Source organism: Rhea pennata, chromosome 15 (assembly GCF_028389875.1).
Source record: "Rhea pennata isolate bPtePen1 chromosome 15, bPtePen1.pri, whole genome shotgun sequence".
Classification (NCBI taxonomy): Eukaryota; Metazoa; Chordata; class Aves; order Rheiformes; family Rheidae; genus Rhea; species Rhea pennata.
Window position 1 is genome coordinate 2,036,475 of NC_084677.1, and position 27,767 is coordinate 2,064,241.

The following is a 27,767-nucleotide window of genomic DNA, read 5'->3' on the forward strand; positions in this document are numbered from 1 at the left end:
CTCATCCCTTTTCATTCGTGTTGGAATTTGTCATTCTCAGCGTGCCAGTAACTTTCTGCCCTTCCTGTCCCCACCCCCAGCAGCAAGTCCTTGGTTCTCGCAGAGTCTCTGCAACTTCAAGAAAGAAAACATTGATGTGCCAGGGATGACACTGATGATATAGATAAGTTGACATCCTGGAGGAACTGGTCTTGAATTTATGTACCTTATTCTCTAAAATTTTGTTCTTGGCTGCCAGGAGCAGAGGGTGTTATAGAGATATTAGTAGCAAATCAAACAATGAGAGAACCTGGTTATGGGGAAAAGACTCAGAAGTGGCCCAAAATAGGCCCAAAATGTTTTATAAACCATTAATCCAGTCCAGGAGAAAAAGTATTTGTTTATCTTTCCTCAGGGCTTCACAACACCCAGCTCTAAATGTCACTAACACGCAGAGGAACAGGAGAGACCATAACGCTCAGAAAAAACCCCCATTCACTATGTCAAGCTCTTCCAGCAACACATCAAAAAGCTCTTCACTTTCATCAAAACCAGCCAGCCAGATCTCCATGGTTCAGGATCAAGCCCTGCTGGACATTGGCTCTGTCACTAGATTGGCCCCAGAAGAATCACTAAGTCCTCACCCATTGGAGCAAAGAAATAAAAATTTAGCAACATCAGGTTCCAGCCCACTCAGTGCAAGAACAACTCCAGCATCTTGCCCAGCCAGCCCCAGGCTCAGTCTAACGCCCAGCTCAGCCAATCCACAGCAATATTCTGACTCCTGTCCAGTCAGTCCAGGGATCAATACAAGCTCCTTCTATTCCTTTTGTCCTCACACAGCACAAAACTTACAAGCTTCAACATCAGACCGCACACTGACCCCAACCAGGAAAAGCACAAGGCCTCCAACAACAAAGACTCCTGAAGATAGTTCCCAGTCTCCTGACTATTCTATTACTGAATTAAAGACTACAGGAAAGGGTTTTGAATCAGACCTGGAAGATCCTGATCACGAAAGGTATGTATCGAGATCATACCCATGTTTAAGTCACCACATAACTCAGATCGGTACAGGGTTGTCTAACAATTGCTCATCAAATGTTTTAAATACATTTAGTGATGTACATGTTCCCAGTGTTTGTTTTCTAGTAACGATTCTATGTTCCCGCTAAAACCTGTTTCCTGAGAAGCAAAATACCATATTTTCCATACATTCCTTTAACTATCCAGACCTGATTACAGATCATGTCTGGGCCAGGTTGTCAATCTCAGCTCCTTAAACAGGGCATAGTTCTAAGGTTGTCTCATATCCCTTTCAAATGAGAAAATGTATCCCTCATTACACTAGTCACAACCATGTGGGAAGCAGAATTGTCATAGTACAGTTCACCCCACCACCATCATTCCTTCTTTATCCTCTAATGGGCTGACATTGTGGTCATTCAGTGTTGGGCTTCCAGGTGGGTCTTACAGAACAATGTTCTCCATCCAAATGTCCCAACAACAGTGCTGTGTTTGGCAGTAGTCAGAACAGAGAGGTGGTAGCCTCCCTCCAGGGAGGGAAAGGAGTTTAAGCTAAATGTTAATATTGACGTAAAGGCAAAAAGGTCATAAACAGTCTGTTTGGATATTGGAAAAAGCCTCTTGATTAACAGCATGATCAGGTTTTGGACAAACCTTCTAATCACAGTAGCAGCAGAGAAAATCTGCTTTTACTGTAAAGTCTGATAAATGAGAGGTGAAGATTGTATTCAGTGACATGGCAGGTTCTAAACCTCAGATTCTGGGATCTTGCCCCAGCAAACTGGACTGATTTCACCCCAGTGAGCCTGTAAATTCCACACTGCATCTGCCACTTCTTTTCTTGGCAGGAGATTTGTAACTGCAAAGGAATTCCAAGCCATTGAGGAAGAACTAGAAGATGTAAAGGAAGAACTGAAATGCTTGAAGTGGAAAGTGAGACACATCGGTGAGACTGTGCAGCCCCTGGCAGAAGATAGCAAGCGTTACAACGGCTACACCCTGACTGAGCTCAAGGCAATGGTACAGTTTGAAGATGATCCTTACAAAGCTGCACACAAAATCCTAACTGTGCTCTTCAGTGATGTGTACTTACTACAACACTCAGTCACCGAACAGGCCTGCAACTCAAGATCTCTGCCCAAGCCCAAAATAGACCCCGAGTTGTACACAGTGTATCGTGACATTCTGAAAAGCATATTCCCTGGAATTAGCAGTCAGACACTGAGGGAAGAGACACATCACGTGCAGAAAAGGACCCAGAAAGAAGTGCAATAACAGCAGAGTCCACAAAATCTGCAAAAAAAGAGAAATCTGATGATTTCAGAGCACTGAACTGTGGTGTGTAAAGTTAGCTGGGTCTATCCCTTCTAGGTAGGAATTTATCTGTAAACACACTGGTGAACTCCAAGCCCTTCATGTCACTCTTACCTGATGAGACAGGGCAGGAAGATGTTCTGCATACTTTCTACATTTTTGAAAAAATTTGCCCCCTTAGTGTCTCTTTCAATATATGGATGCTCCCTTGTTTCCAGTAACTACAGTTGCTGCCAAAAGAAGCCAAAGAAGGCACTGTGTATGCAGGCAAGCGCCTTCTCCCCACCCCAAACAGACCTACCAACCAGCATCTGGCTAGTTTCTATTTTCTAGAGTGTATCATTCATTAAAAGACATTACTTGTTAGAAAATTTTGTGTGTCTTTTTTTTTTTTTTTTTTTGGTCTAAAAATACTTTGCGCGTCAAATCAAACAACGATCGTAACTTGAACACACAGTAGGATGAGATCTGACCATACAGCAAACCATCCTCCCCACCCTCCTGCATCATGGATTACATGGGAAGAAAAGCAGGGCGCACAGGCTGGTGAAGAGCTGCAGTGCACTCATACAGATCTCCATTTTAAGTAACTGGGGGGTCAAGGATACAAGAGAGTACAATATACCCCTAAGTCAGTTCAGACATGATGGACGTAACAATCCACCACTGGAACAGGTTGAGGTAGGAGTCTGTGACCTGCATCTTTCCCAGTCTCTGGTAACTGAGCAGATAGAACAGCTCACACATGTTGACAGCCATGCTCTGTCTTCACATGATAGTGGTGGTTCTGTGGAGCATGTCTTCCCTGCTCAGTGCTGGTTATCCATGCCACCTAACATATCAATCCGGCATCTGGGACATGTATGATAGAAGCCCAGGTTCTTGTGTTTTATTTACGTTAGTGCATGTCTGTCTGAGATCATGTGGGTGGTCACATTTATGGACAAATACTGCTTGATTGCAATCAAACTCCCTTACCTTCATAATGCCAAACGTGCAGTATAACAACACTGTCACTCATGTTTGAACAGCAACCTATGTATTGAAAAGGCTGTCTCAGATCTGAGTTGCACAGTCTTGACTGAGGAAGAGAGAGCACTCATGCATACTCTTTATCCAGAAATCCTTGATATAGCAAGCAAGGAATGATGAGGTTTAGTCTTTCCACTTAATATTAGAATTTCTGTGTTCTTCCCTATTTTTCAGGGTGTGGCTTCACAGGTCTCCATTAGAGCCTTATTTCACAAATAAATAACTCCACACTCTCCTGACAGAATAGATAATACAGCTGCTGCTATCAAACTTCCTCTCTACATGATCATGCCATGACCATGGGGTATGCTTTCCATGCTCAGCAGTGTAGCCGCTTAGACACTTAGAAACAGTCTTCTTTAGTAAGAGGAATCTCAGTCTCTGGTTCCATGCTGCTACCTTGCAATCAGCAGCCCAAAGTGTGGCAAGCACCTCCTGGGACCCGGTCTCTACTTTGCAGTGGAACAGTTGGAGTGCTAGAGTATTTACTAGCCTGGCTGTTGATTCATGGACAAAAGCACAGTGTGTGCCCATGAAATTCAAACATTCCTCCGAATGGATACAGACTGAATGGACATGGCTCTGGTATTTCTTCATTAAGATGCTCCTCTTTTGCCACGTCACCCTTCATTCCTTTTGCTTAGCCTGTACTCTTCACATCCTTCCATTCAGGACCTCAAACACTCCAGAAACTCGTGATCAGCCTGCTCCTAACACTGGACTCTCTGACTAAGTACCACTTGGCTAGGGTGAAGCCCTAATCATCCCCATGCCATTTTTCCTGCCTTTGATTGTCTCTTAAACTAGACCAAGTTTTGCTGAGCAGCACCCACCAACTACTGTGTGAGCACTCGCTCTCTCCTTCTATTCACCTTCACTAGCCCTGGCCCCATGCACTCTGCTTTGCTGTATTTGACTATAAGAACTCCACCCACCCCCTAGACCTTAAATTGAGTTTGAAGTTGTTACCTATCTGGAAGTGATTGCTATTTCCACATGTTAGTATGGTCACATGTAAGAGGCTTGGATATTGGAACGCTCACCCTCCAACAAGCACCTGAAAAGTTCATGGGAGTGAGGACTTGTTAAAAGATGGTTGAGTGCAGTAACAGAAAGCTTCTTCCCTAAAATAAAATTTAGCTTGTACAGCAGTCATATTCTACCTGTTAATGTCTAAAATAGGTCTGACCACAAACTAGAGAATAAGCAAGCAGCTTTAAACTCTGTGGTGATTTAATGCCTATATACAACTGCTGCCAGTGGCTCAGAGCTTCCTGCTGCTGTGGACAGCATTTGGAAGCCAGTGGCCACAGGAACAGAAAGAGAATTGATTTTAGGGCAAGATTATACCCATACTGGCTCCTTGACGCTCCAAGTCAAGGAATCCATCTTCAAGGGGGAAAGGTCCCTCTGCAGGATTACCTACGTCAGACTCATTCCCTGGCTGAGTCATAAAGAGCTAAGAGTCCCCACTCACTGCAAAGCCACTGCCAAGGGGGAGGACACAACTGGGAAATTTCAGATAGGCCACACTAAAAGGGTCTGGATCATGAAAGCACAGACGGTCAGTGTCTAGGACCCACCAGCAGACATACCTGCACATCAGGGGCTCATGTTCCTTGGTGATCAGGCTACAAAGCTGAAAGATTGGCTCCTTACAAAGGCCTCTCAAGGTGATCATTGCTCCAGAGTCTGCCTTGAGGAAAGGAGGACACTATCAGGCTCTGCTCAAGGACCAGGAGATGTATGCATGGCTCCAGGCTACGTCTGACTGCACTTGACAGGACTGGAGTTGTAGGCAGTTTTGTAAAGAACTGGTGAGGTGGAGGGATGTCCTTGTGCTATTTTGCTCAGTACCAGTGGAAGATACTGCCTCTCTGCCCTCCTGGTTCACTCATCCCCTTTCACAGTTCATTGACACTGCCTAGAAGCAGTCACTCCCCTGATCTCAACTGGCAAATACTTCGAACACCAGGACATCTCTCTCCTGTACATTGCTGCTGTTTCCCTTGCCAGGCCACTAAGGATGACAAGACAGGCAAAAAGTCACCTTTGGGTTCAGCTTGTCTTTCCCTGCACTGGACTACAAGATATGATCTCCTTCTAAATAATAATGGGGAGAAGGAGAAAACATGTGACGTCAAAAAAACGAACAAAACAAAAACAAAAACAAAAACAAACAAACAAAAAACCCCAGATCATTTGCAGTGTCACCATGGCTCAAGACATCACAGGAGGATGGGAAGGGGCAGCACACTCCAAGGACTTGCTCGGTACTTCTGAGCTCTTCTACTCCAAGCAATTCTGGGATTGTTCTGACATTTGTATAAGAGATCCTATTTGTCTTTCAGCTTGCCGTCTCTATATTGTTCTCTGCTGGGCTTGTGGAACAGATTAAACTCCTTCTTCCTAGCAATTCATTTTACTTACAAGCAGATCTATGGACCCTGGCACAATACTTTGCTCACTCGTGTTCTCTGTACCACGCTACAGGCAGGACCTACACTGTCACATAGCAAATTACCAGGTAGCTACAAGGATACATAGGGGTTGTAAACAGTGCAATCCCTTGGGGCAATCACAACATTGAAGCAAGGGCCCAGTGAAGCAGTGCAGCCTCCACAGGTCAGCACAGAGGTGAGCATAGGATGGATGCAGCCTCTGGAAATGCAGTGCCCTGTCGGAGCAAATCACACACCCCAGTGAGCACTACAGTAGCTTATGACAAATTTTCTAGAAGGCTCTGTGCACAGCGGAGAGGATGTTTGTGTCTGACCGAGCTAGGACTCTTTAGCCTGGAGAAGAAAAGGCATAGACAGGATCTTATCAATGTGTATAAATATCTGATAGGATAGTATAAAGAAGATGGAGCCAGACTCTTCACAGTGGTATCCAATGAATGAACAAGAAGCAATTGGCACAGACTGAAATACACAAATTTTCATTTAAAATTAAGAAAACCTTTTTTTTTTTTTTTTTTTTTTTTTTTTTATCGTGAGGGTGGTTGAACACTGGAACAGAGGAACAGATCGCCCGGAGAGTTCAAAGAGTTTCCATCCTTAGCAAAATTCAAAATTCACATGGACAATGTCCTGAGCATCCTGCTCTATTTGACCTGCCATAAGCAGGGAGTTGGACTAGGTGATCACCAGAAGTCCTTTCCAACTTCAATGATTCTGTGATCTCCACATTCTCCTATGATATTGGTAGATGCTCCATTTTCTCAATGAGAAATTCTCATTGAAAGCCAGCAACTCTCATTTCCCCAAACTCTCATTCTCCTGCTCTGCAAAATGGTAATCTGCTCCATTATTTGCTGTTTTGCAGCTGAGGAAAGTCACCTGCAACTTCTGAGCCCTAGCATCCATCACCTGTGGCTTACCTGCAGTAGCAGCACAAGTGATCAACTGCAGGGAACATCTGAAAAGGGCAACAGGACACACCAACTATATTTGTCCTTTACAGACTTCTTGATCATTTTTTTCCCCCTCTACTGCATTTGTACCTGTAAGACAGCTCTGCCTCTATAAGGATGGTCTCTTCTTGCACCGCAGCACTTGAGCCACCTCACCTGCTTTTTCTAGGGTGGCTCTTTGCAAGGTAGCTCATTTTGCTGGTTACTTTCTGTGCTTCACGATGTTCTCTCACCCTTTCCTAAGCCTTTCCTTTGTTTGCTCTGTTACCTAGGTTTGCTTGGAGAGAGAACCACAGCCCTCTTCCCATACACTTGAAACAGACTTCCAGTGTCTGGCTTATTTTCTCTCTAGTCAGACATTCCTAATGCAACAGTAGGGTTAGGGCTTGAACACTTAGATCTGTAGAAAGATCCCATTCTGTTTAGGCAGTAACAAAATTTGAGTCAGTATACCTATTAATAACATTGTAGTATCTTAAATATGTGGGCATGAAAGCAGTTGTTTGGCTTTCAAGTTCAGCATCCTGCTCTTGCCAGAAATGTCCCCTGTTACAAGCATGCCCTGTCTTAAGACTTTAGGTGTTTCTGCCTGGTATTCAGACAGAAAGGCAGTTACCTGGTATTCAGACAGAAAGGCAGTTACCCAGTCCTACTACTCTGACAAGCAAAAAGATTCAGCCATCATTCTTCTTGGACAATTCATACTGATTGCTCTGTGCCTACACTACTCCTTAATCTAAATAATCCTTCTCCCCGAATGTTGCCACCTTCACTTGTATAGAGACAGACAGAGAAAGCAATCAGATACACAGTGAAAGCACCAGAATAATCCATAAATCCATATTGCATTTTATCCTATTCTCTATTTAACTATGTAACATTTTTTTTCTTGAACATGTACTTTCAAGTCTGAAGAGCCAATATTAGACCAAATCATTTTTCTTTCCTTAACTATAGGTATTACATTGCTAGTCATACCCAGCTGAAGAGATTCATTATAACACTCATTCATGCAACATCCACTGTTCTGTATTCATCCCTATATATAACCTGAGGACCTAAAAGCTACTGCACAGATTAGACCAGAAGTCCGTCTTCAACAGTCCTCATCTAGGATCAGATGCCTTGTCAGAAGGCATGAACACTTTTCCCAACCTCAGACAATCTGTTGTTTGTACTGATTGATTGAGTTAATTAAGCAGTCTATTAATATTCACTATGCTGTGGCTCAGTAGGGTTCAGCTGGCAGAACAGATTCTGCAGCATTGTTAAAGTTATGTTAAACAGAGGATCCTGTTGTTCATAGAACCACAGAATAATTTAGGTTGGAAAGGGCCCGTGGAGGTCATCTGGTTAAATCCCTTTTGCTAGACAGTCTTCTAGTACGGCAAACTAATTAATAAAATTTGTGTTGCAAAAACTAAACCATGTAATACTGTAAAAATCTGACCAAAAAAAAAAAAAAAAAAAAAAAAGTGGGGTGGGAGGAGAGGGAAAGAGAAGTCATGCAAACAATCTGCACTGGAGTTGCAGATCCATTCTAGAAAATCTGAGATTTCTTTTCCCAGAAGTGCTGTGTGGGGGATCATGTAGGTATACTCTAAATATGCTGTAGAAGCTTGATTTAAATCTGCACCATTGGATAAAGAAGATAAATGGCACAGTTTCTACAATGCTTTTATGGAGGATCTTTTACTATGTGTGCTTAGATCTACATACTGCCAATTAATTTTTCAGACTTTACATGAATATTTATCATGTGTAATTACAGTCAAAGAAGTTATTTACTCATACATTTTATGACCCGTTCATATTGTTAATAATAATACTCTTTCATTATGTGAAAACTTTATGCAAGAAATGTCCACTGGCCCTTCCAGCTCATGACTTAACAGAACTATAGTTTTAGGCAACTGTCAACATTGGTTTTATCTTTATATTCATTACTAGCATCATCTTTACCGAAATCTCAGTCACAAGGGTTTTGGCCATATCCTAGATTACAATTAATTCCTTCCATATTCTTGCTACTTGAATCTCTGCTTCCCCACACTTGTTTTCTATTCATTTATATACCTAATTCCCTTTGCACAGTTTCAATTCAACTTGACTTTGGTAATTTTCACACTAAATTTACAATCTTTGACACCCAAGGTGAAACCGCCCTTGGAGTCTCTTTTCCATTTCTTATATTTATATGCTTCTACATGTGATTACTTATTCATCACGATCTGGAACCCTCCTGGGCATCTCCTCCCCCATAGAGTTCTGACAGGCAAATAAGTGTCCAGCAAGTAGAAAGGCTATAGAAAGGGAATGGACAATTTGGAAAGCAAGTGGACTTCAGACGGAACACTGGAGAGAACTACTGGATGTTGCATTTGAATTTGCAGCTCAACGAGACAAACGTGTTTCTCTCTGTGGATTAAATCTCAAACTCCTAGGAAAAGGCATCTTGCACGCCTACTGCAAGCTTCATGAAGCCACAGCTCTGCTACCAAGACACCAGTTCCTGCCACAACTAGGCCAGAGGTGGAACTGAAGCTTGTGCTCCTACTCTGACCTTGCAGCAAGTGGAAAACACAATCCTGCCAAGCTGGAACTCCGTCTTATGTCCCATTTGAGTAATCATTGTTAAGCTTAGTCTGAGTATGGCACATGAGTAGACAAAAAAACCCCACTCTTATTCCCATACCATGAGCAGATTGCTAAGCTGCGGAACTTCCTAAGGCCCTACTGTTACTTCCACAGGATAAAGGGTGAGGCAGGCAGATCCTGAAGGATTCCAGACCAGGATATATCAGGACAGAATGTGCAATGATTTATCAAAGTATCATGCAGAGATGCAAACTAGATCTTAGCTTCTTGTAGATTTAATGTGAAGAGTACATTTTCTCATTGTCCCAAAGAGTGTGATTAAAATACGTATCAAAGCCTTTCTGGGTCAGTGCGTTTTGATCAGATCCTCATGTTTTGTGTTAATATTCAGAGATACATTACCATCCCAGGGAGATGAATAATAAGAGTTATTTCATTTCTCTGACAATATTAAACATAATGAATAGTCTCGCTATCATCCCATACTCTTCTCCATTTCTGACCACAGACAGATCTCCTGTTGGTAATGGAAATGTCAGTTTGATTCATCTGCTCGCCAATAAACCTTACCAAATAATTTCCAGTATAAAGTAAGTCATCCAAAATCATTCATTTGGAAACAAGCCAGAATCAACATTCATTGTAGATAAGTTTTTATCACTGTTTAGGTTTATACCATTTCAGCAAGCTTTTCTACTTACTTTCTTTTTAGTAATGCCTCTAGCAGAGCGGGAGAGTAAATCAGATCACAGGAGTTCTGCTAATCTGCAAATCTGAAATTATAGTTGGCAGACTCAATCTTTTATTATAAAACGAGATGATGAGAGCAAAGGTGCCCTTTCAGCAGTGCCAGAGATCTTACCCATGCTGATCTAGGCCTTTAATCAGTGGGGGAGAGTACGGATCATAATGTAGCAAAGGAATTTTTTTTATTTTTATTTTTATTTTTTTAGGACATTCAAGTAATGAACAGGTTGCCTAGAGACATTATGCAGTCTCTATCTTTGGAGGTTTTCAAGATCAACGTAGATGAAGCCCTGAGCAACCTGGTGTGATCTCCTAGCTGCCCACGCTTTGAGCAGTAGATTGGACTAGACAGCTCCCAAGGTCTCTGCAACCTAAAGAACTTGATTTTGTGATTCTATCATATGTTGTACTGACTTGAGCTTTGTTTGCTTTTCCAAAAGGGCATTTTTATGCCAATCCTAGCATTGTGTATAGCTTCTTAAGAGTTTAAGTGCTGACTGTATTAATGTTATTTTGCATTAATTTTTCATCTGAATTCTTTACCTATCAAATTCTTTATCTATTTAAAAAAAAAGTCACTCTGAAATATTTTGGATAACAAAGATACTCTGTTGCTATTATGCAACAAAGCTGAAAGGGTTGATATTCAACCTGACATACATTAAAAGGATCAAAACTGAATACCTGGCAAATTTTGGAAAGTATATGTATTTGTGGCTCCCACACAGATAAGATTTTGCCTACGCTACTTAATAATGACAAAAAGTATACAAAATAATCACCAATGACGTTTATACAGATCTTGGGGGACAGAAAAATAAATAACAGAAAATAAAAAGCAATCTGGAGTGCACAGGAAGTTTTGCAGCAAAAAACAGGGAATGTCAATAAAGATTTCTAAGAAGTAAAGATGCAGGATGCGAACAAGCGACTTTATCTTGGAAAAGAGCAGCTCTGAGAGAATTTTAATGATGCAACAGTAGACAGCTGGCTGAACATGAGTTCCCTGTTCAGCATTGTCTCATTTTAGACATTCACCAAGAGACAGGATTTTCCTTTTAAAGGACTACAGGAAGATCCCTGGAGATCCATAAACAAAGTAACTCAGCTAAGAGGACAGAGATATACTGTTTCTACATGGCAGCAGTGTCCACAATAGACTATTGTCAGTTCTGATGTCCACAAATCAAGAATATAAGATTCAGAGAAGAGTTGTGCAAACCACCAAAGGACTGACAAAGGTGCGCTGCAGCTGAGTCTACACCATTGGACAGGGATGCTTCACAGTGTTCCCCAGTGCTGGTCTCTGAGCACTGTGGCCACACCTGGAGTAGCATCACAAGCTCAACTTTCCTAAGAGCACACAAAGTCAGGGAAGCCCAGACATTACCAGGTGATGTGTCTTCCTTACATCAAGCAGTAACACTCCTAAACCAAAGGAATGAGACAAAGCAATAACATTAGAAATTATTTCAGCATCCTCCCCTTCCCGCATTGATTTAATGTTTGCTAATACTTTGCATGAAACTCCTCCTAAGTGTACCAAGCACAATTACATGCATGTTCACCAAGAGCCTTTTGTCCAAGACAGCAGATATACAAACACATGGGAACTCCTACCCAGTAGCCTAATGATAAGAACATAACAAAACTTGCACTGGGTCAGATGAAGAGTTCACCCAGCCCTGTATCCTGCCTCTAGGTGGGGACAAAAGCCTAGTGCTTAGAAGAATTAGGAAACACGTGCTATTTCCCAATAAATCTCCACCTACCTTCAAATCTCTTTGGCTTATAGACTACCTAAGCCAGACGTTTTTATGGATTTAGTGATTTTCAGTAAATCTCTCTTTTTGCTGGGTGTCCCCATGAAGCTGAGTTAACTTTTAGCAACCCACTTGCCACAACATCTTGTGGCAAGTATGTTCACTGCCCATATAAATATGCTCACCTGCTATATAAGTAGCCAACTGTTATGTTTTGAATCTGGTTCCTAACCCCTTTATTTAGTTTCCTGTATTGGAAGAGAGTGTGAACCAATCAATCCCTCTCCAAGCTCCCCAGGCCAGTCATGAATTTGTAGATTGCCCGTTATCACCTCCCCGTCTCCTCTGGTTTTTGCTAGACTGAAAAATGCAGACTTGCTTACTCTTTTCTCATCTGGAAACAGTTTCATGGTTTTGGTCATTCCTGTTTGCCCTCCTTGAACCTCTCTGGCTCTCCTGTATGAAACAAGCACATGGTGGGTAAGAAGTCAGTGAGCCACAGGTGTTCTCTTGGTCTTCCCTTGTGACTCCTGATGTTATTTACTCTTTGGCCACTCTTGAACATTGTGTGGATGTTTTCATGGAAATCCCTGTTATTATCCCAGCAGTAGCTCAGGGCTGGGTGGAGACAGGCAGCTCAGAGCCCAGTGTTTCACATGGAAAGCTAGGACTGTTTTTTCCCACAAGCATTACTTTTCATTTATCTATGGTGAATTTCATTGGCCCTTTTATTGCCCAGTCCTTCTGCAGTTCCTCACATCCTTCAACCCTGAGTAGCTTAGCATCACCAACAAACTTTCTCACCTCCTTCTCCCACTCCATTCCAGGGCACTCACAAATGTGTTGAAGGGGGCAAGCCCAGAAATAGCTCCCAGGCACTCACTGGTGACCTCTCTCCACTGTGAGACCTGGCTGCTTCCATCTCCTCTCTGAGCCTTACCATCTACCAGTGCCTTGTGACAGGCTCACCCTTCTTTCCTGAGGCTGAAGCCCTTGGTGATTATATTATCACAAGCCTTTTGCAAACGCAAGAGAGCTGTATCACCTCTATCACCCTAACCTATGTTGCAGCTGATTCTTTCAAAGAAGTCAGCCGCTCTTAGCAGACAAGACTTCCATTTATGAGTCATCTAATTTTTGCAAGATAGGTCACATTAACATGTCCAATAATTCTATTCTTCAGTAGCATTTCTGCTAACTTGGTGGTATATATGCCAGATTTAGTGGCTTGCAATTCCATGGATCTCCCTGTAGTTCCTTTAAAAGGAAAACGTCATGTGGTGAATGTCTTTGATGTCTGTTTTAGGATTATAGAATAATTAAGGTTGGAAGGGACCTCAGGAGGTCATCTAGTCCAGCATCCTGCTCCAAGCAGTCATCTATGAGATCAGGCCAGGTTGTTCAGGACTTCATCCAGTCTTGTTCTGAAAACCCTCAAGGGTGGAGACTATACATCATCTCTGGCTAACCTGTTCCAAAGTTCAACTATCCTCACAGTGAAAAAGTTTCTCCTTATACCTAGCTGAAACCTTGTTTTGATTTACACCTTTACATCCCTTATCCTCCTGCCATGCACCACAATGAAGAGCCTGGCTCCATACTCTTAATAACCTCCTTGTAGGTGCTGGAAGACTGCTGATAAGTTCTCCTGGAAGCTTTCTCTTCTCTGTGCTGAAGAAGCCAATTCCGTCAGCCTCTTCTCACAGGGCAAGACCGCAGCCCCTGATCATCTTCATGATCCTCCACCAAACTCACTTCAATTTGTCAGTGTCTTTCCTCCACTGTAGGTGCTCAGAACTGAATGCAGTAGCTTAGATATGGTCTAACAAGTTCTGAGTCTTCCTTTTCAGCTGAATCAGATTTGCTTCTTTGTAGCCAAGACTGCTCAACAATACTTCTTAAAGCTGTTAATGTGCTACCCAGATTATCCCCAAGTTCCTCCAGGTCAGCTGTTCTGGACTCAAGAGTCTGAGAACACTAGTTTGCTTACCCCAGGTATACACACACCACTCTCGCACAGGAAGGACACACACACACGACACTCTACACTGTACCCCTTCTGTTCTGCCTTCATTTCTCTCTCTGAACAGGTGAGATGGTGGGTCCTGAGCTGGAGCCTTTTTCTCAGTGATGCAACTGCTCTGTCTCTATTGTTGTCCTTGAGTCCAAAGACTAAAAGACCTTCCAGTCTACTCTGAACTTTCCCACAAAAGCAAAACTCCTCATCGCACCTGCTCACTGTGTCATGAAGCTCTAACCCTATTCCTACCTTTCAACTCACAGTCTCTCCTTAACCAGATCCTGCCCTGATTTGGTTACTAATCTTGCAAGTCCTAGAGAACAAACTCCTGCACACAGAGAGGGTTGGCTCAGCCTCTTTGCTAGCAAATAAATGCAGGTTTAGAAGGCATAGCTAGTGGCCCTAGGACACAGTGCTCAGCAGGGTTGCCTGGTTTCTCATCATGAACAGTAGGCATGAAAAAAGCGTGGACTAGGAGAAAACTAAAATGATTTCCTTCATATGATCATCTGTAATGAGAAGATGATCTATGCTACAGATGATCTCTAGCAAGTATGCAAGCAGGTTGAGATGTGACAGACTCCCATTGTAGGTTTGTGTGCTGTGAGCACTGCTGACGATCTACTACTTAATTGATGATACAGGTGACGTCTGAGACACTCAGAAGGTTCATCATGGCAAAAGATACATCACCTAATGCTGTAATGTCAAGATGGAAGAACTAAATGTCTTTTGTAAGGTTTTTTTTTTTAAAAAAAGAAGTGTGTTTGCAGAAGAATGCCAGGAAAATCTTTGATGAATGGGAGCACAGAGCTATGAATAACAGGGACAAACAGCATGATCAGTGTTTTACATTTCTAAGCTATGCTTTGTAAGCAAGCAGGGATGACGGTCCTCAATGTCTCATCTCATTTCTGTGCACTGACTGACTCATTTTCCTGCCAACCACTCTGTACACTCCATAAAGCTGCTGCACTGGCGCTGCCTGAATCCTCATCCTCTTTGAACACACTTCTTGCTCAGGATGAAGGTACTTTCCCCAGCTTGTTACAGAAGAGCCTATTCTGGCTGCTGCTTAATGAACATCTCTGCTTATCAGGCAGAAAAGGAGAAATCTTAGCAACAAGAAGAAAAGCGCCCAAATGTTCCTAGGCCATTGCCTTTACCACAGTGTTCATCTTTTCTCCCAGGTACAACATATCTCTTGGATAGAATATCAACATCCTAAGAAACCTTCATGGTCAGAACAGCTTCTTGTCTTTCTCTACCCCTTATTTCTACCACACTCGCTTTCCACAGGAGTTGCAACCAATTCCTGTTTCACTACACTGATTAGGATACAATTTGGAGGTAAGTCCAAGCCATAGGGCTCACCTGGGCTTACAGGCTCAGGAGGCGGCAGCTGAGCATTAAACTCTTCTTGGCCTTAACAATGGCTCTGAAATGCTGTCTCCAAATCCAAAACTTTAAACCAAGAAGTCCTGTTTAGCACTCTATCTGCCTGCCTCCTTCAGGACCAGGAGACTTTAAAATAGTAACTGGCTTCTTTGCTGAACAGAGACCTCCCTATTTCTGAGTTTAACATTTTCTGACATTCACCTCCTAAACATGCTTACTTCAGCATCACGGACTTTCAAAAAATCACCAGGAAACTCCTTTCCAGTAAGGTACAAATCAGCTAATGAACACAGGCAACCAAGCCCTGAAACAACAGATCAGATAGAGGTATGAGGAAACAGTTGAATACAACTCAATTTTATATATTTAAGGTCTCGGCTTAGGTTTATAGCTCCCTAGAATGCCCTTCCTCTTTGCAAAACTGCACAGAATCTACACACGCTGGCGTTTTTGGAAGTCCAAAGAGCAATAGAGCAGCGACGCACTAAGAATTTATACGATGATTTTAGTCACACAATGCAAAAACATACCTTGAGGGAGCAATAAGCTAAAGGCAGGACTTTGCTGTGGTCTTGCTATGCAATTGGGGCCTTCTGGGGAAAAAAAAAGAAACAGTATAGTTGGGGAAAGCTGATAGCAGATCACAAGGTGGTGATTCTCCTTTCTTAGTAAGAGCCACAGCAGTGAGCTGGGGGTGGAGGACTGTGCAGTATTGGAAGTTATAGCCCAGGGTGGTAAGCTCCTATCTAATGGATCATTGGGACGGAGAGTCCTTTCCTTCAATGTGAAGCTAAGAGAGGGAATAGCTACATCATCAAACAAAGGGTCCATTATCCTTGGTTTCCCAATTTTCCAGTAATTTCTAGGTCGATAAGAAAGAAGTTGCAATTTTCAAATTATTCCTTCTGTTCCTAGATCTCAACACTCCAGTACTTCATAGGATCCTGAACCAGGGTGACTGGAGCTGAGGCTGTTAGACAAGGAAGGAAAATTGATCTCTCCCCAGCAAGATTTAGAGGCCAGTGAGACAGGAAATTACTCCAGCTGGGCACTCTGTCCCCATCTCTCAGCTCTTCCTGCAGCTAGGAGATTCACTCTATAATTGCTTTCTTAGTCCATATTTTATCCTCAGCTGACAGAATTCCATTAGGGTGATACAAGCTGTGTGATAAAGGGATGTTTGTGTCTCACGTGGGCTGTAAGTCATCTCTCGGCAAACAAGAATCCAGCAAATAGTCATAGAAATGGGCAAAGACACCCCAAGCCAGGAGCCCTCCTTCTCTTGCTCTGAACAGAATTAACCTCCATTTCTGCAGCATTTTTGAACGTTTGTTAATCAAATGGACACATGTCCAGCACCCCTAGAAAAGAGAGCTCAATGCAAAAAGGAGCCATTGTGTTGCAATTGCAGCTGAGGAGCTGGTGAATAGCGACAGCAGAGGTCACATAGCAAGTAGAGTAGGTATGGATAATAAGATGAAATTAATCTTGTGTTTTAATACATCTGAACACACATACTTAAAGAACAAAACAGGCTGGTCACATCTGCAAGATGAAGGGTGATGAGTCTGAACAGGACTCAGGACCATTTTGGAAGACAAGAGAAATGGCCTTCTAAGTAGAATGATGCAGCTAAGAGAGGCATGATGAAAAGAGCTAGAAGAGTTTAAAAGAAAGGCACATCAAATACAGTAACGTGCATACTAACAGTATGCGTAGCACTAATGAAGCTATTTCTAGGCAGTATATTAAGCTCTGGAGTCCATATTTTTTAAAGAATATTGGAAAGGAGTCAGCCACTTCAGTATCTCTTGTCAAGAGAGTGGCTCCTGCTAGAACGCAGCCGTGTATCAACAGCCAAGAACATGGAGGCCAGCCCAAGGCTGTGTGTCCGTGTGTCTGCTACACTGCTCACACCAGTGCTGGTTTGGATTCAAGCCACCTGCTGTATTCCCCAGGCCAGCACAGAGCTGCACCCAATAGTGAGGTTAACTCTCTAGGTAAAAAAACAGTTGGCCTGCTAAAAGCAATGAAAAGCTACTTTGCCACCTCAGCAACCATGTATCATCTCCAGGTGGAGCAGCCACTGGTTTCAAGCCATGCTTTGGGATCTGTTTGGGCTGGAAAAAGCAAACTTAGCATGTTTAGAAGTAGCAGTGGGAAGGAATTTTGAATAGGGACTTCTCCATTGCTGGTCTCCTCAGGCTGATACGGTACACCTGTCTCACAATAATCTCTAAAGTTGCAGATACTCTTGAAACAGCTTAAGTTTCTCCTTATTCCCAGGCTCAAATTGCAAGAGCAGAGAAATTAACAACATAAATGGAGTAGATGTGCTCCCACCACCCATTTCCACTACAAAGAGAAAATCAAAGAATGAAAAGTTGAAAGCTGAACAATACAGAGACTTACTAATAGCAAATCCACTCATCTCACCACAAAATTTTTCATGGAGTATAACCACTTGTCTGCTCTTTCTCAGTTGGTCTGTATCTAGGAGTAGGAAGACAAACATTTCTGGATTCCCCAAGATGCTTCCCTCTTACAGAGGCAGAGGCAATTGTCTGAACCAAAAGAAAAGCAATGTCCTCCCCTGCACGAGCCAGAACTGAGATGTCAATACAGAACTTCATATTTGCTCCCACCTGACTTAAGTGAGCTTCTCCTGGTATTATAAGAGAATTTAAAGACTCAACATTCAACCTTCCTCACCCATTACTCTCATCCTCATAGCAGCGCTGGCAGTGACCACCATCTCTGGTCAATCCAGTGTGGACACAGCAGGAGGTATTCAGAATGCACTGTCACCTGGTACTCCACGACTGTGTCTGATCTCACAACGCCCAAGCATCCATTCGCACTGCCAGGCTTCTACAGGCGTTACAAATCTGGGATGCATCCCTGAAACAACAGGAGTAAACACTGGTGGGAATGACTAACACCCCAGAATCCTGGCAAAAGCCCAGTAGAACTAAGAAATTTTATAGAAAATAACATCAACTAAAGAGATGCAATTTAATGTCCAAGTTCTAATAGCCTGAGAACAGGTGAAAACTGAGTCAGTTTAACTTAGCTACACTATATAGCTCCTCAGCTCTTACAGGTTCATCCCCAAAAGCCACAGGGTACAGCCTTGGTATCTTACCCTAAGTAGAAAGCAGCACAGAGGAAGTATAGAAGCACATGACACAAGATCCAATTGACATCACAGACCTTAGAGTTCTGTAGACCCTCTCTGGGCTCATTAACAGAGGAATTTCCATGCTTTCTATGCTGTGCTGTCACACTGTCATCATCACTTTCTTTGTCCAGAAAGTGGTGCTTCTCACCAGGAACCACTATTTAAATTCTACTGGATTAAGCCACAGAAAGGCAGAAATTGAAAACTGAAATTTTAGGCTGTTCCACACACCTGGTTCTCTGACTCCACTGTGAAGATAAAGATTTTTATCACGGTATTTTTATCTAAAAATGAAAAGTACGCAGCATGAGATGCAGTCCTTCGCAGATTACTTCTTTATCCTCTGCCCTTCTCACTATCATAGTGAGACAAACAAACTCATTTCTGTTATCTTGATCTAACCCCTTTAAAGCAAGGCACTAAAGGTGAAGGTGAGCAACTACATGAATGTTGTTGAGCAGCCCAGAAATTGAACTCGGCTAAAAGCTGATCATGTAAAGGTTTAAGCAAGAAGTCATATTAATCCTTCTTTTTCCTTTGTCATGCTTTTGGCATGACAAGAGATCATGCTGCCTTAAGATTATTCTTACTGAAACAGTGCCTGACATCGACTGGACTGCCCCATGGGATTTTTTCTTGATGGCATGTTTACTTTTTCTCTATTTCCTCCAAGTACTAGTCTGACATGAATTTACTTATGACTAAGTATTGCTCAGTGTGATAAAGTGAAAAATGGAATAAATTTGATGTTCCCCCTGATTCACTATGAAAGTTAGTCTAGTATCTACAAAGTAGTACGTCTAAGCGCATAGGAATGAGGAGGACAATTATCGATAGTCATACAAAGGGTCATTACATTTCAGATCTGATTAGGAAAGTAGAAGCTGACATCTCCTACCCTACAGAGATTAACGAAGCATTATCTAAACATCATGCTACTCTGAGTATGACTGACTAGCGTCAAGGACTTCGTCAGGCTTTGTCTTAGTGACATGTCATCCTAGAGCAGCCCAAAGGCTGTCAAACCCTTCTTTCAGACAGAGACACTGCAGGGGAGAATGTTCCACAACTTAGCCATTTTTGTCAGTATTTTAAAAAGTCTTTCAGGGTCTCTTGACAATGTGGTAATTATGGGGAGTCTCTTGATCGGGTAAAAGGAGCTGCTGTTCCTCTGAGCCCTCAGAGGTTATGAGAAGGTACATGCTTGCACACTGCACGCCAGGCCAGCTGCACTACATATGGATTGCTGGAGGCAGAAGGCATAAAGTTGGCTGCAGTTACCAACCGACAAAAGAAGAAACATTAATAGTAGGAAAGCAGACACAGGGAGAGTTGTGTCTATGACTAACTGAATGGTACAGTGCACAAAAGGAATGAAATGACCAGCCACCTCCTCCTAACAGTCAGTTCAGAGCTCCTGAGTGAATTATAGTCTAGACAATAAAAGTGTCTACTTCTGACAGGTCTTCCAGTCACAGGTCATGAGGGCTGGACCATGAATATACCTTGACAAGGCCACCTGTTAATTCAGTTTCCAAATTCTAAATTTAAATGAACTTCTAAACTCTAAATCTAACTCAATTTCTAATTTCTAGAGACCTTCCTCATTATCCTCTACTGAAGACAGGACTCAATGGTGATGCAGCAGAGACAGGCAGAGGCAGCATGCAGCCTTAAAAATACCTCTCATTTGAAGGTTACAGCGTTGTTCAGGACTCATCTAAGAAAAATCATGTATTTTGCATCAGTTTCCAAAACCTGGAGATATCTCACAGCACTAGGGCTGAAAAATATTAGGAATCTATCCTGCAGGATGTGAGATGCTCTGGAATCAATCAGATGCAGAAAACAAAGTTCCCTCTTCCCCTCATACCATTTCTGCATCCATGAGAGTGCTGTTCTGTACTAGGATGGACATGAGTTTCCCCAGACCCACTTCTCTCCAGATTCAATGCAATTTTCTCAGAAAAAATAAACAATATGACATGCCTCCTCCAATCTACATACAGCGTATATGGCAAATTTGTGATTGTGCCTTAAGTCTCAAAAGTCTTTCTACAGCCCCTCTTCTTCCAAGCACACGTTTATGTCTATTGTTAGCCCTTTCAACAGCTTTACATTCAGTTCCTCCTCCTTTTCTCTTTGGAGCTGTATTTAACAGCTAACAGATTCAGAGCAAAAATTAAAGCTTGGCTCTTGGTAGAGTTGCACAGGAGACAGTTCTTAGAACAGCAGAAGGGTTCTTGAGAGGACAAGAGGCAATGAGCACAAACTGAACCACAGAAGTTCCAGATGAACGTAACGGAAAACTTCTTTACAGTGAGAGTGACAGAGCACTGGAACAGGTTGCCCAAAGAGGCTCTGGAGTCTCCTTCTCTGGAGATACTCAAAACCCACCTGGATACGATCCTGTCTAACATGCTCTAGGTGTCCCTGCTTCAGCATGGGGGTTGGACTAGATGATCTCCGGAGGTCTCTTCCAACCTCAACCACTCTGTGATTCTGTTTTTGTCAGCGCTGTTTCGGAAGAAGCTTTAAACAGAGTAAAACATACTCACGTACACTTGAGGTTTCTTGTTGGCTGTTGGGTAAACCTCAGAACAAGATTTACCTTTTTGCCAACCTGGAATATAACAATCCTTATTTCTATTCATCCAACCTCTCCCAATGTTCTTCAGAGAAGTCTTGCACATGCATTATTCATATTTCACTTTATCAAGATGGGTTGCACTTCCTACTCTAGAAAGGCTGGCAATAAGAGGAAGTACTAGCTGTTGAAGGTGTTTCACATATTTAATAATTAGTATAAATGCCCCCGATGGCCAAAAGGTACTTTCATTCAGCTAGCAATTTACAGAAAACTAAGCTCTTAATCAAGCTTTGTAAAAGCGTATTTTATTTATATCTTTCGGTTTAACAGGAAAGTATTTCTCATGCTAATAACCAGAATATCAATAACAATTCCAAAACTTTTATTGATATTATAAAGAAATATACATCTACTTTATGTTTAGAAGTAAAAAGTCTTTTGCATTTAGTAAAAAATATATTTTGCTGCTTCATCAATGCACAGGAATCTGGCAAATGCATTGCTATTTTGGGTCTTTACAGCTTTAAAGGCAACAGCTACAAAGCATACATTTTATAAGCAAGTATACAAGATACTGCATTTCTGATGTAGTACAGAATGGCAAGCAGTAGTTTTGGCTACTCTCTCAGGAGCTGTAGTAGCGTCTCTTTCACATCTAAAGCGTTCACTGATTTCAAACGTTCTCACTTCTCTGAAAACAGAGTTCTAGATGAGAAAAGAAGAATCTTTTCTATGGAAGAGATTTGTAGTGTTACCATCACTGACAAGTTTTCAGTGAAAAGTACATTTGCATAGCTACAAATCCTGCGACATGATTATTTGGTAAGAGTTGTCAGTTATTTGACTACACATTCAGTTTGTGTTTCTAAAATGCAGTTACCCCGTTACCATCACCTAGTTAAAATACACTTAATGTTTATCAAAGGGATGATCTGTGCTGGCAACAGATCTTGTTGGTGCAGCACAGTGGTGTGTCCTTCTCATTCACATAACCAAGTGCAGGTCAAATAGCAAAGGAGAGCATTGCTCTATAGCAGGATGACTCTGAGGATGTGCAGAGTGCCGGTGAATAGGACTTCAGACAAAGCACATTTTTGTTTTTTTCAAGATAGCGAAATAATCAAAGAAATCATTGGTTCACTGTAAAAAGTAACAGAAGTTACAGCTGAAACTTACTTATCTAACTTTGATAAACTCACTTTATTTTCCATTTTCTAAAGGCAGTCACCATACTTCTGCTTGCCCAGCAGAAACTCTTCAGATGTCAGAAATAATGTCAGAAATAATCTTGCTGTGACCACCCTGCTTCGCCCAAATTCTTGGTGCTTGGAAGGGACACGCATCAGTTAGCAATAAGGTTCACATTCATTTGCAATCTCTCCTCCCTAGATTTTCAGGTAAGAGAGTGGGGAAAAATTCAGGCAGTAGAGATGATGACAGTAAAAACAAAAACAAAAAACAACAAAAAAACAAAAGCAGAAAACTAAGTTCATGCTTTAAGATTCATTATTGAAGAAAATTTCTTGTAGAGAACAAAGCTTTCTCTCATAAGACACGAGGAGGTTCAGCAGTAGCAAGCAGGGAATATCTTCCATTCAGATGATACGTATCTTGGAGAACTAGATGGCAAGTATCTAGGGCTGGATATATTCAGGTCTATCCGATCCAATCCCTTATCATCTTTTCCTCCTCAGTAGTCCTTTATCACATATGCAGGTTTTTGGACGTAAAGCTGTTAAGCAAAATTAAGTTCCATTTTAAGATGGTATCTGCATTAAATAGGGAAGTCACACACTAGAAAGACAAAGAAACATGCCCATTTCTCTATCCACCCCAGAGGGAAAGCTTAGCTACTCTTCTCAGTCATGTGTCTCAGTGAAAGTGAGCGGTACCAAATTCTTCCTTATAGATGGAGGAATCTGAGAGCCAGGTTACAAAACAGCATTCAGCTGAATCAGGATAAGGAGGTAATTGCATAGTCTGTTAATTTCTAATTAGCGGTTGAAAAGCATTTGTTGGACATTGCATACCAGTTTCTGCCCTGCAACGGACAACGCCCAGGTTCAGAAACGTGGCAGAAGCCATATCAGACAGGTCACACGAAAAGCAGCTGTGGCACAATGACACCGTGGTTCTAATTTAGAGTACACTATCACTCGCTGTTTCTTGTGGATCAGTTTCCCAGCAACATTTCAATGAAATACTTTACATTAGTGATTTTAAAGACTAGATCTGGTTAATTTATAATGGGTTTGTGATTGCTTTTTAGGGAATAGGACAGATATGGAAAAAAAATAAAGGAAGATAAAGGATGTGAAGATAAAAGAGGAGAAAAATCAGTATTTGAACTCAATGCTGGCAAAATACTGCCATTAAAAAAAAAAAAAAAAAAAAAAAAAAAAAAAAAAAAAAAAAAAGAGGATGACTAGACCAAAAAGAAAAACAAAGAAAATTTTTTTCCCTATGAGAATAGTCTCACGGAATGTTTTATAGCACCTGGTCTGAATTTCATGTTGACCCTGCTCTGAGAAAGAGGTCAGACCAGAGAGCTCCTGAGGTTCCCTTCAATTCAAATCTCTCTATGACCTTATATCAGCCACTCTAACGGTGGTATCAGTAAGTGCTACAGAGGAGATACTGGACAGCCAAAAACAAATAATCCTCAGATGACGACTTCAAAGTGACAAATGAGGCCTGATCTACTTTTAAGTGAGGAAAAAGGTATTCGGTCTCCATAATGCTTGCACAAGAGATGTGACAGCAATGACAGCTATTCTTTACTGGATGTCTGCAGGATATGTCTACACTGCAACCTAAGATGTCATTACAGCATGCACAGCACTGCTTTTAGGAGAGTTAACAGAGCTAGAGCTAATGCACTAATAACTTTAAGCTATATTTGCACAGGCAATGGCATTTCAAATCCTTCTCCTACAGCACTGTTATTAAAAGCCATTGAGTAATTTCGCTAAAACTTTCTAGAGAAACTAACTGGAGAAAGTGTCACACTCGAGGGAGAAAACCAATCATGAATATACTGGCTTGGCTGAGAATTCATAATGTAAATTACTCAGAATAGCTCCCTAAATACAATGAATGACTGGGATTCTTCAAGGATATAAATAAAACCTAGTAGTATTCCCTCCCCACCCCTCCTGGGGTGCTGGGGGGAAGTGCTATCTTCCGAACTACCACGCTGTAAGAGAAAAAACCAACGAGAAAGACAGTTGCGGAAACAATGTCAATATTTTCTTTTCCCTAGCTTCACTTATTGTGATTTTCAGTTTACTTGAGGAGTAGCAACCAGCTAATTAGAGATGCATTGAGTCTATTAACTGGAAAGCTATCTTTGGACCCATACAATTATACCAGTTTCTAGTTTCCCTTAAGTCAGTTTCTATCCCAAGGACATTGTTGTACGTGCCACTGTAAGCTATAATTACGTTCCACAGAGGTCCCTGATCTGTATCATCCGCTTTCAGATTTAGATATGGGGGGGGAGAAGGGGGAACAACAACAAAAAACCCCCAAGTATGATATTCCAGGCTTGCCCTTATGACAGAAAACATGTATAGCTGGAAATACAAGAGAGGTACAAGTCTCTCCACTTTTCACAGTTTAGGTCAACAACAGTGCCTCTTATCTATACTGTCTCTGCAGAAAATAAGCAAAAGAAAATTGTAAAAAAAAAAAACCCAACTAACCTGGATCAGCCGTAATCTGCTTCTTTTTGGTGTTCGTGACAATCTGATTTTCATTCATCATTCGTACATCCTGATCCTCCACATGATTGCTGAAAAAATTAAAGTCAGTTCAATGGCCAAAACTCAGTATTATGAAAAATCAGAGTCATGGGAAAGGATACCAAATGTTGTTATTTATTTACCTTATAACATTATTTATAAATTTACAAAGCAAAACCACATTATATGAGATTTTCTAAAAAGATGGGGCATTCTATCCACACCTACTTAAAGTATTCCTTCATAGTCTTAATTAGTGTCATAAGTACACATTCAAATATAAACATTGCATTCACTCTATAGTATTCTGGCATACACACACAGCTTGAGTCACATTAACCAAAGTGAGACTTTAAATCAATGCTGTACAATAAAAAAAGCAAACCAACCCCTGAGTGGAAATTAATGCTGTTTTGTAATTTTGATATAGCATTATTTCAGAATTTTCTGAACTAAACAAAATTCATTTACTAAGATTAGTTTTGTTCGCAAGCTGCTGCAGAATCTTTATTTCTTTATGGAAAGGAAGCAGTAACTTCAAAATTCAATTAAACAAATTACAGAAAAAAAAGTGAGTTGAACTGAAAGCTAAAGAAAGCATCATTAATAATAACCCTTAAAAAATGCAAGAACATGTCTTAAAAAAGCAAGGACATCCCCTAAAAAAAAAAAAAAAAAAAAGAGAGAGAGAGAGATTTGTCTTCTCTTGCCAAACTACTCTATACCTTAGCATATGAAGAAAAAGTAGAAGATTAAAAAGGAGGCTGACTAGGAAGACACATCAAGAAAACTCCTGCACAGAAAATCTATAAGGGAAGAGACTCAGCATACTCTTGACTGGAACACAGATCATGCAACATAGGTGATACAAAAAGGATCCACTTAGAACTAAATCCAAGTCTTATATGTCCAAAGGATGTTGTGATTGCTTTGCATTTATACAAAAGAGAAAGATTCAGAATTACAGATGGAGCTTCTCTCCTTCCAATAAAGCAGCTTCAACTCAAAGGTGTTAGGCTGAAGAAATAAACATTTATTTCCCCTCCTCGTTGTTTTCTCCCCATGAAAATTTTCTCAAAGCACTGATTTCTTCAAGAGTTCTTCATTTCAGTTACTTTTTCATTTGAAAATCTGTTTACTTGCAAAATATACCAGGACAACACAGCCATTTGTATAAAAACATGAGTCTAACACAATACATCCAAGCAATAATCTTTTATTCCAACATCTGACAATACCAGCGGCAAAAAGCCAATGCTTTTGAAAAACAAAGGGAACACCAGGATAGGCAGATGTGAATCTCTGTTCTGAATCAGCTTACACTCCTTCCAGGATCCTTAACCTATTTCTAAATCCTTTAATATGTTTGTGAATGAAGCATATGCCCCTATTGAATGCAAAGCCGTAACGTTTTTTCAAATGATGTACGTGCACAATGTTGTTCTTGTTAACTGTTCTGTAGATAAGAAAATGTTTATTTTTATAAGCCTTCAATTTTCAATCTCATTCAAAATAAAATTTTCTCTCAATTTTTATTTTCCTTCCTAGGAACTGTTTTTTAAGACTTTATCAATCCTGACATTCTAAATTTTTTGTAAGGGTATTTTTCACAGCATTTCATCGTATTTTCTATGAACATATGAGACTGTCAACTTAGTTTGAAAGGGTGCTTCCACAGAACACAACTCATTTCTCATTCAAAAAGTTAATACATATACATACATATATTATTTTTTACAATGTTTCTAAACTACCAGACTTTTGATTCCTTAAATAGCACCTACTGCAAATCAGAGAACTATTTCTGATGTTTGGTTCCTTTTCGTTAGCTTCCTTATCTTTTATAATGTAGAAACATTGGGGTTTATTCTTTCTTCTCTAATGAAGCTTAACTTCTTTATTTTTTATTTATTACCATAGGCTCCCATGAAAGCATATGTAAATATGAATCAAGAATCCTACTAAATGCTAAAAAATACTTACAAATAAAGCTGATTAATTAGTCCCAATGATTAAAAATCGTTGGCCATTTGCTATTAAGTGAGGTGGAACGTAGTTCAGAAAAGAATTTTCTATAGCGACACACACACTGGTGATTTTAAGTCACAGGAAAACTCTTTCTTTCTTTCTTTTTTTTTTTTTTTTGAAGATGAGATTGTTTATTCCAATAAAGATCCACTCACATACCTAATAACAGTCCTCTTCTCCTGATGGCAAATCTTCTCATCATCTGTAAAGAGAATTGTGTGATACGGGACCACTGGATCACAGGTGGGTAGGATGCCTGATACTACATGGTTCACCATATCCAGGATTCCATTGTACACAAGCAAGTCATCCACAAGAAGCTAAAGATAATAAATAGATTTAAAAAGTAATCTAGGAATCAACTTGCTCAAGAAAATAAAAACAAACAAAAAAAATCAAACAGCATCTAAATGAGCAAGCATTGCCCTCAGCAGTCATCTCAGTCATTTAACTAGAAATCATTTTGCCCAACTTGTCAAACAAGCTCAGTCATTAGTTTAAGCTTTTTTTCCTTTAAAATTGCCATCTCTTTCCCTTAGCCAGTGGTGCTTTTTCTCTTTTTCTCCAGTTTTTGTCTCCTCACTGACTGTTTCAAATGAAGTATTTAAGTAAGGAATTAAAAAATATTTAATTGTTTTACATAAATGACATTTTATTGACTGGAATAAAATCACTTAAACCTTGGAATGAATGAATCACACCTTATTCCAGCTGTCTGAAAGCTGGGTATGTAGGTTTAAACTAGTCTTCTAGGTCTCTTCTATAGCCAGTGGAGAAAGGAAAATATTACATTAAGACAATTATCCATGAGAGATAAGATAAACTGTTCTCTCCTTGGACATGAAAGGCAGCACAGAAAACCAGCATAGAGTAGTTATTTTAGTATTGAAATGCAGAATTGGGTGAGATTAATCCCGTCCTTAGAGATTATAC

General features: G+C 40.9%; 2 protein-coding genes across 3 annotated transcripts in view; one reads left to right on the forward strand and one right to left on the reverse strand.

Annotated features, from left to right (window-relative positions):
- The window catches only part of GSG1L (GSG1 like), a 74,853-nt gene extending 72,573 nt beyond the window's left edge, over positions 1–2,280 (forward strand). Inside the window, exons 7-8 of the mRNA XM_062588579.1 lie at positions 872–1,000; positions 1,854–2,280. Coding sequence (XP_062444563.1) covers positions 872–1,000; positions 1,854–2,280 — 556 coding nt within the window. The remainder of the gene's footprint in view (positions 1–871; positions 1,001–1,853) is intronic.
- Positions 2,281–21,503: 19,223 nt separating this feature from the next.
- KATNIP (katanin interacting protein) overlaps positions 21,504–27,767 on the reverse strand; it is a 79,933-nt gene continuing 73,669 nt past the window's right edge. For both annotated transcript variants that reach the window (XM_062587981.1, XM_062587980.1), the window contains 3 exons: positions 26,994–27,154; positions 24,768–24,856; positions 21,504–22,795 (listed from right to left, as the gene is read on the reverse strand). In XM_062587981.1, the coding sequence (XP_062443965.1) occupies positions 22,740–22,795; positions 24,768–24,856; positions 26,994–27,154 (306 nt within the window). In that variant the 3' untranslated portion in view covers positions 21,504–22,739. The remainder of the gene's footprint in view (positions 22,796–24,767; positions 24,857–26,993; positions 27,155–27,767) is intronic.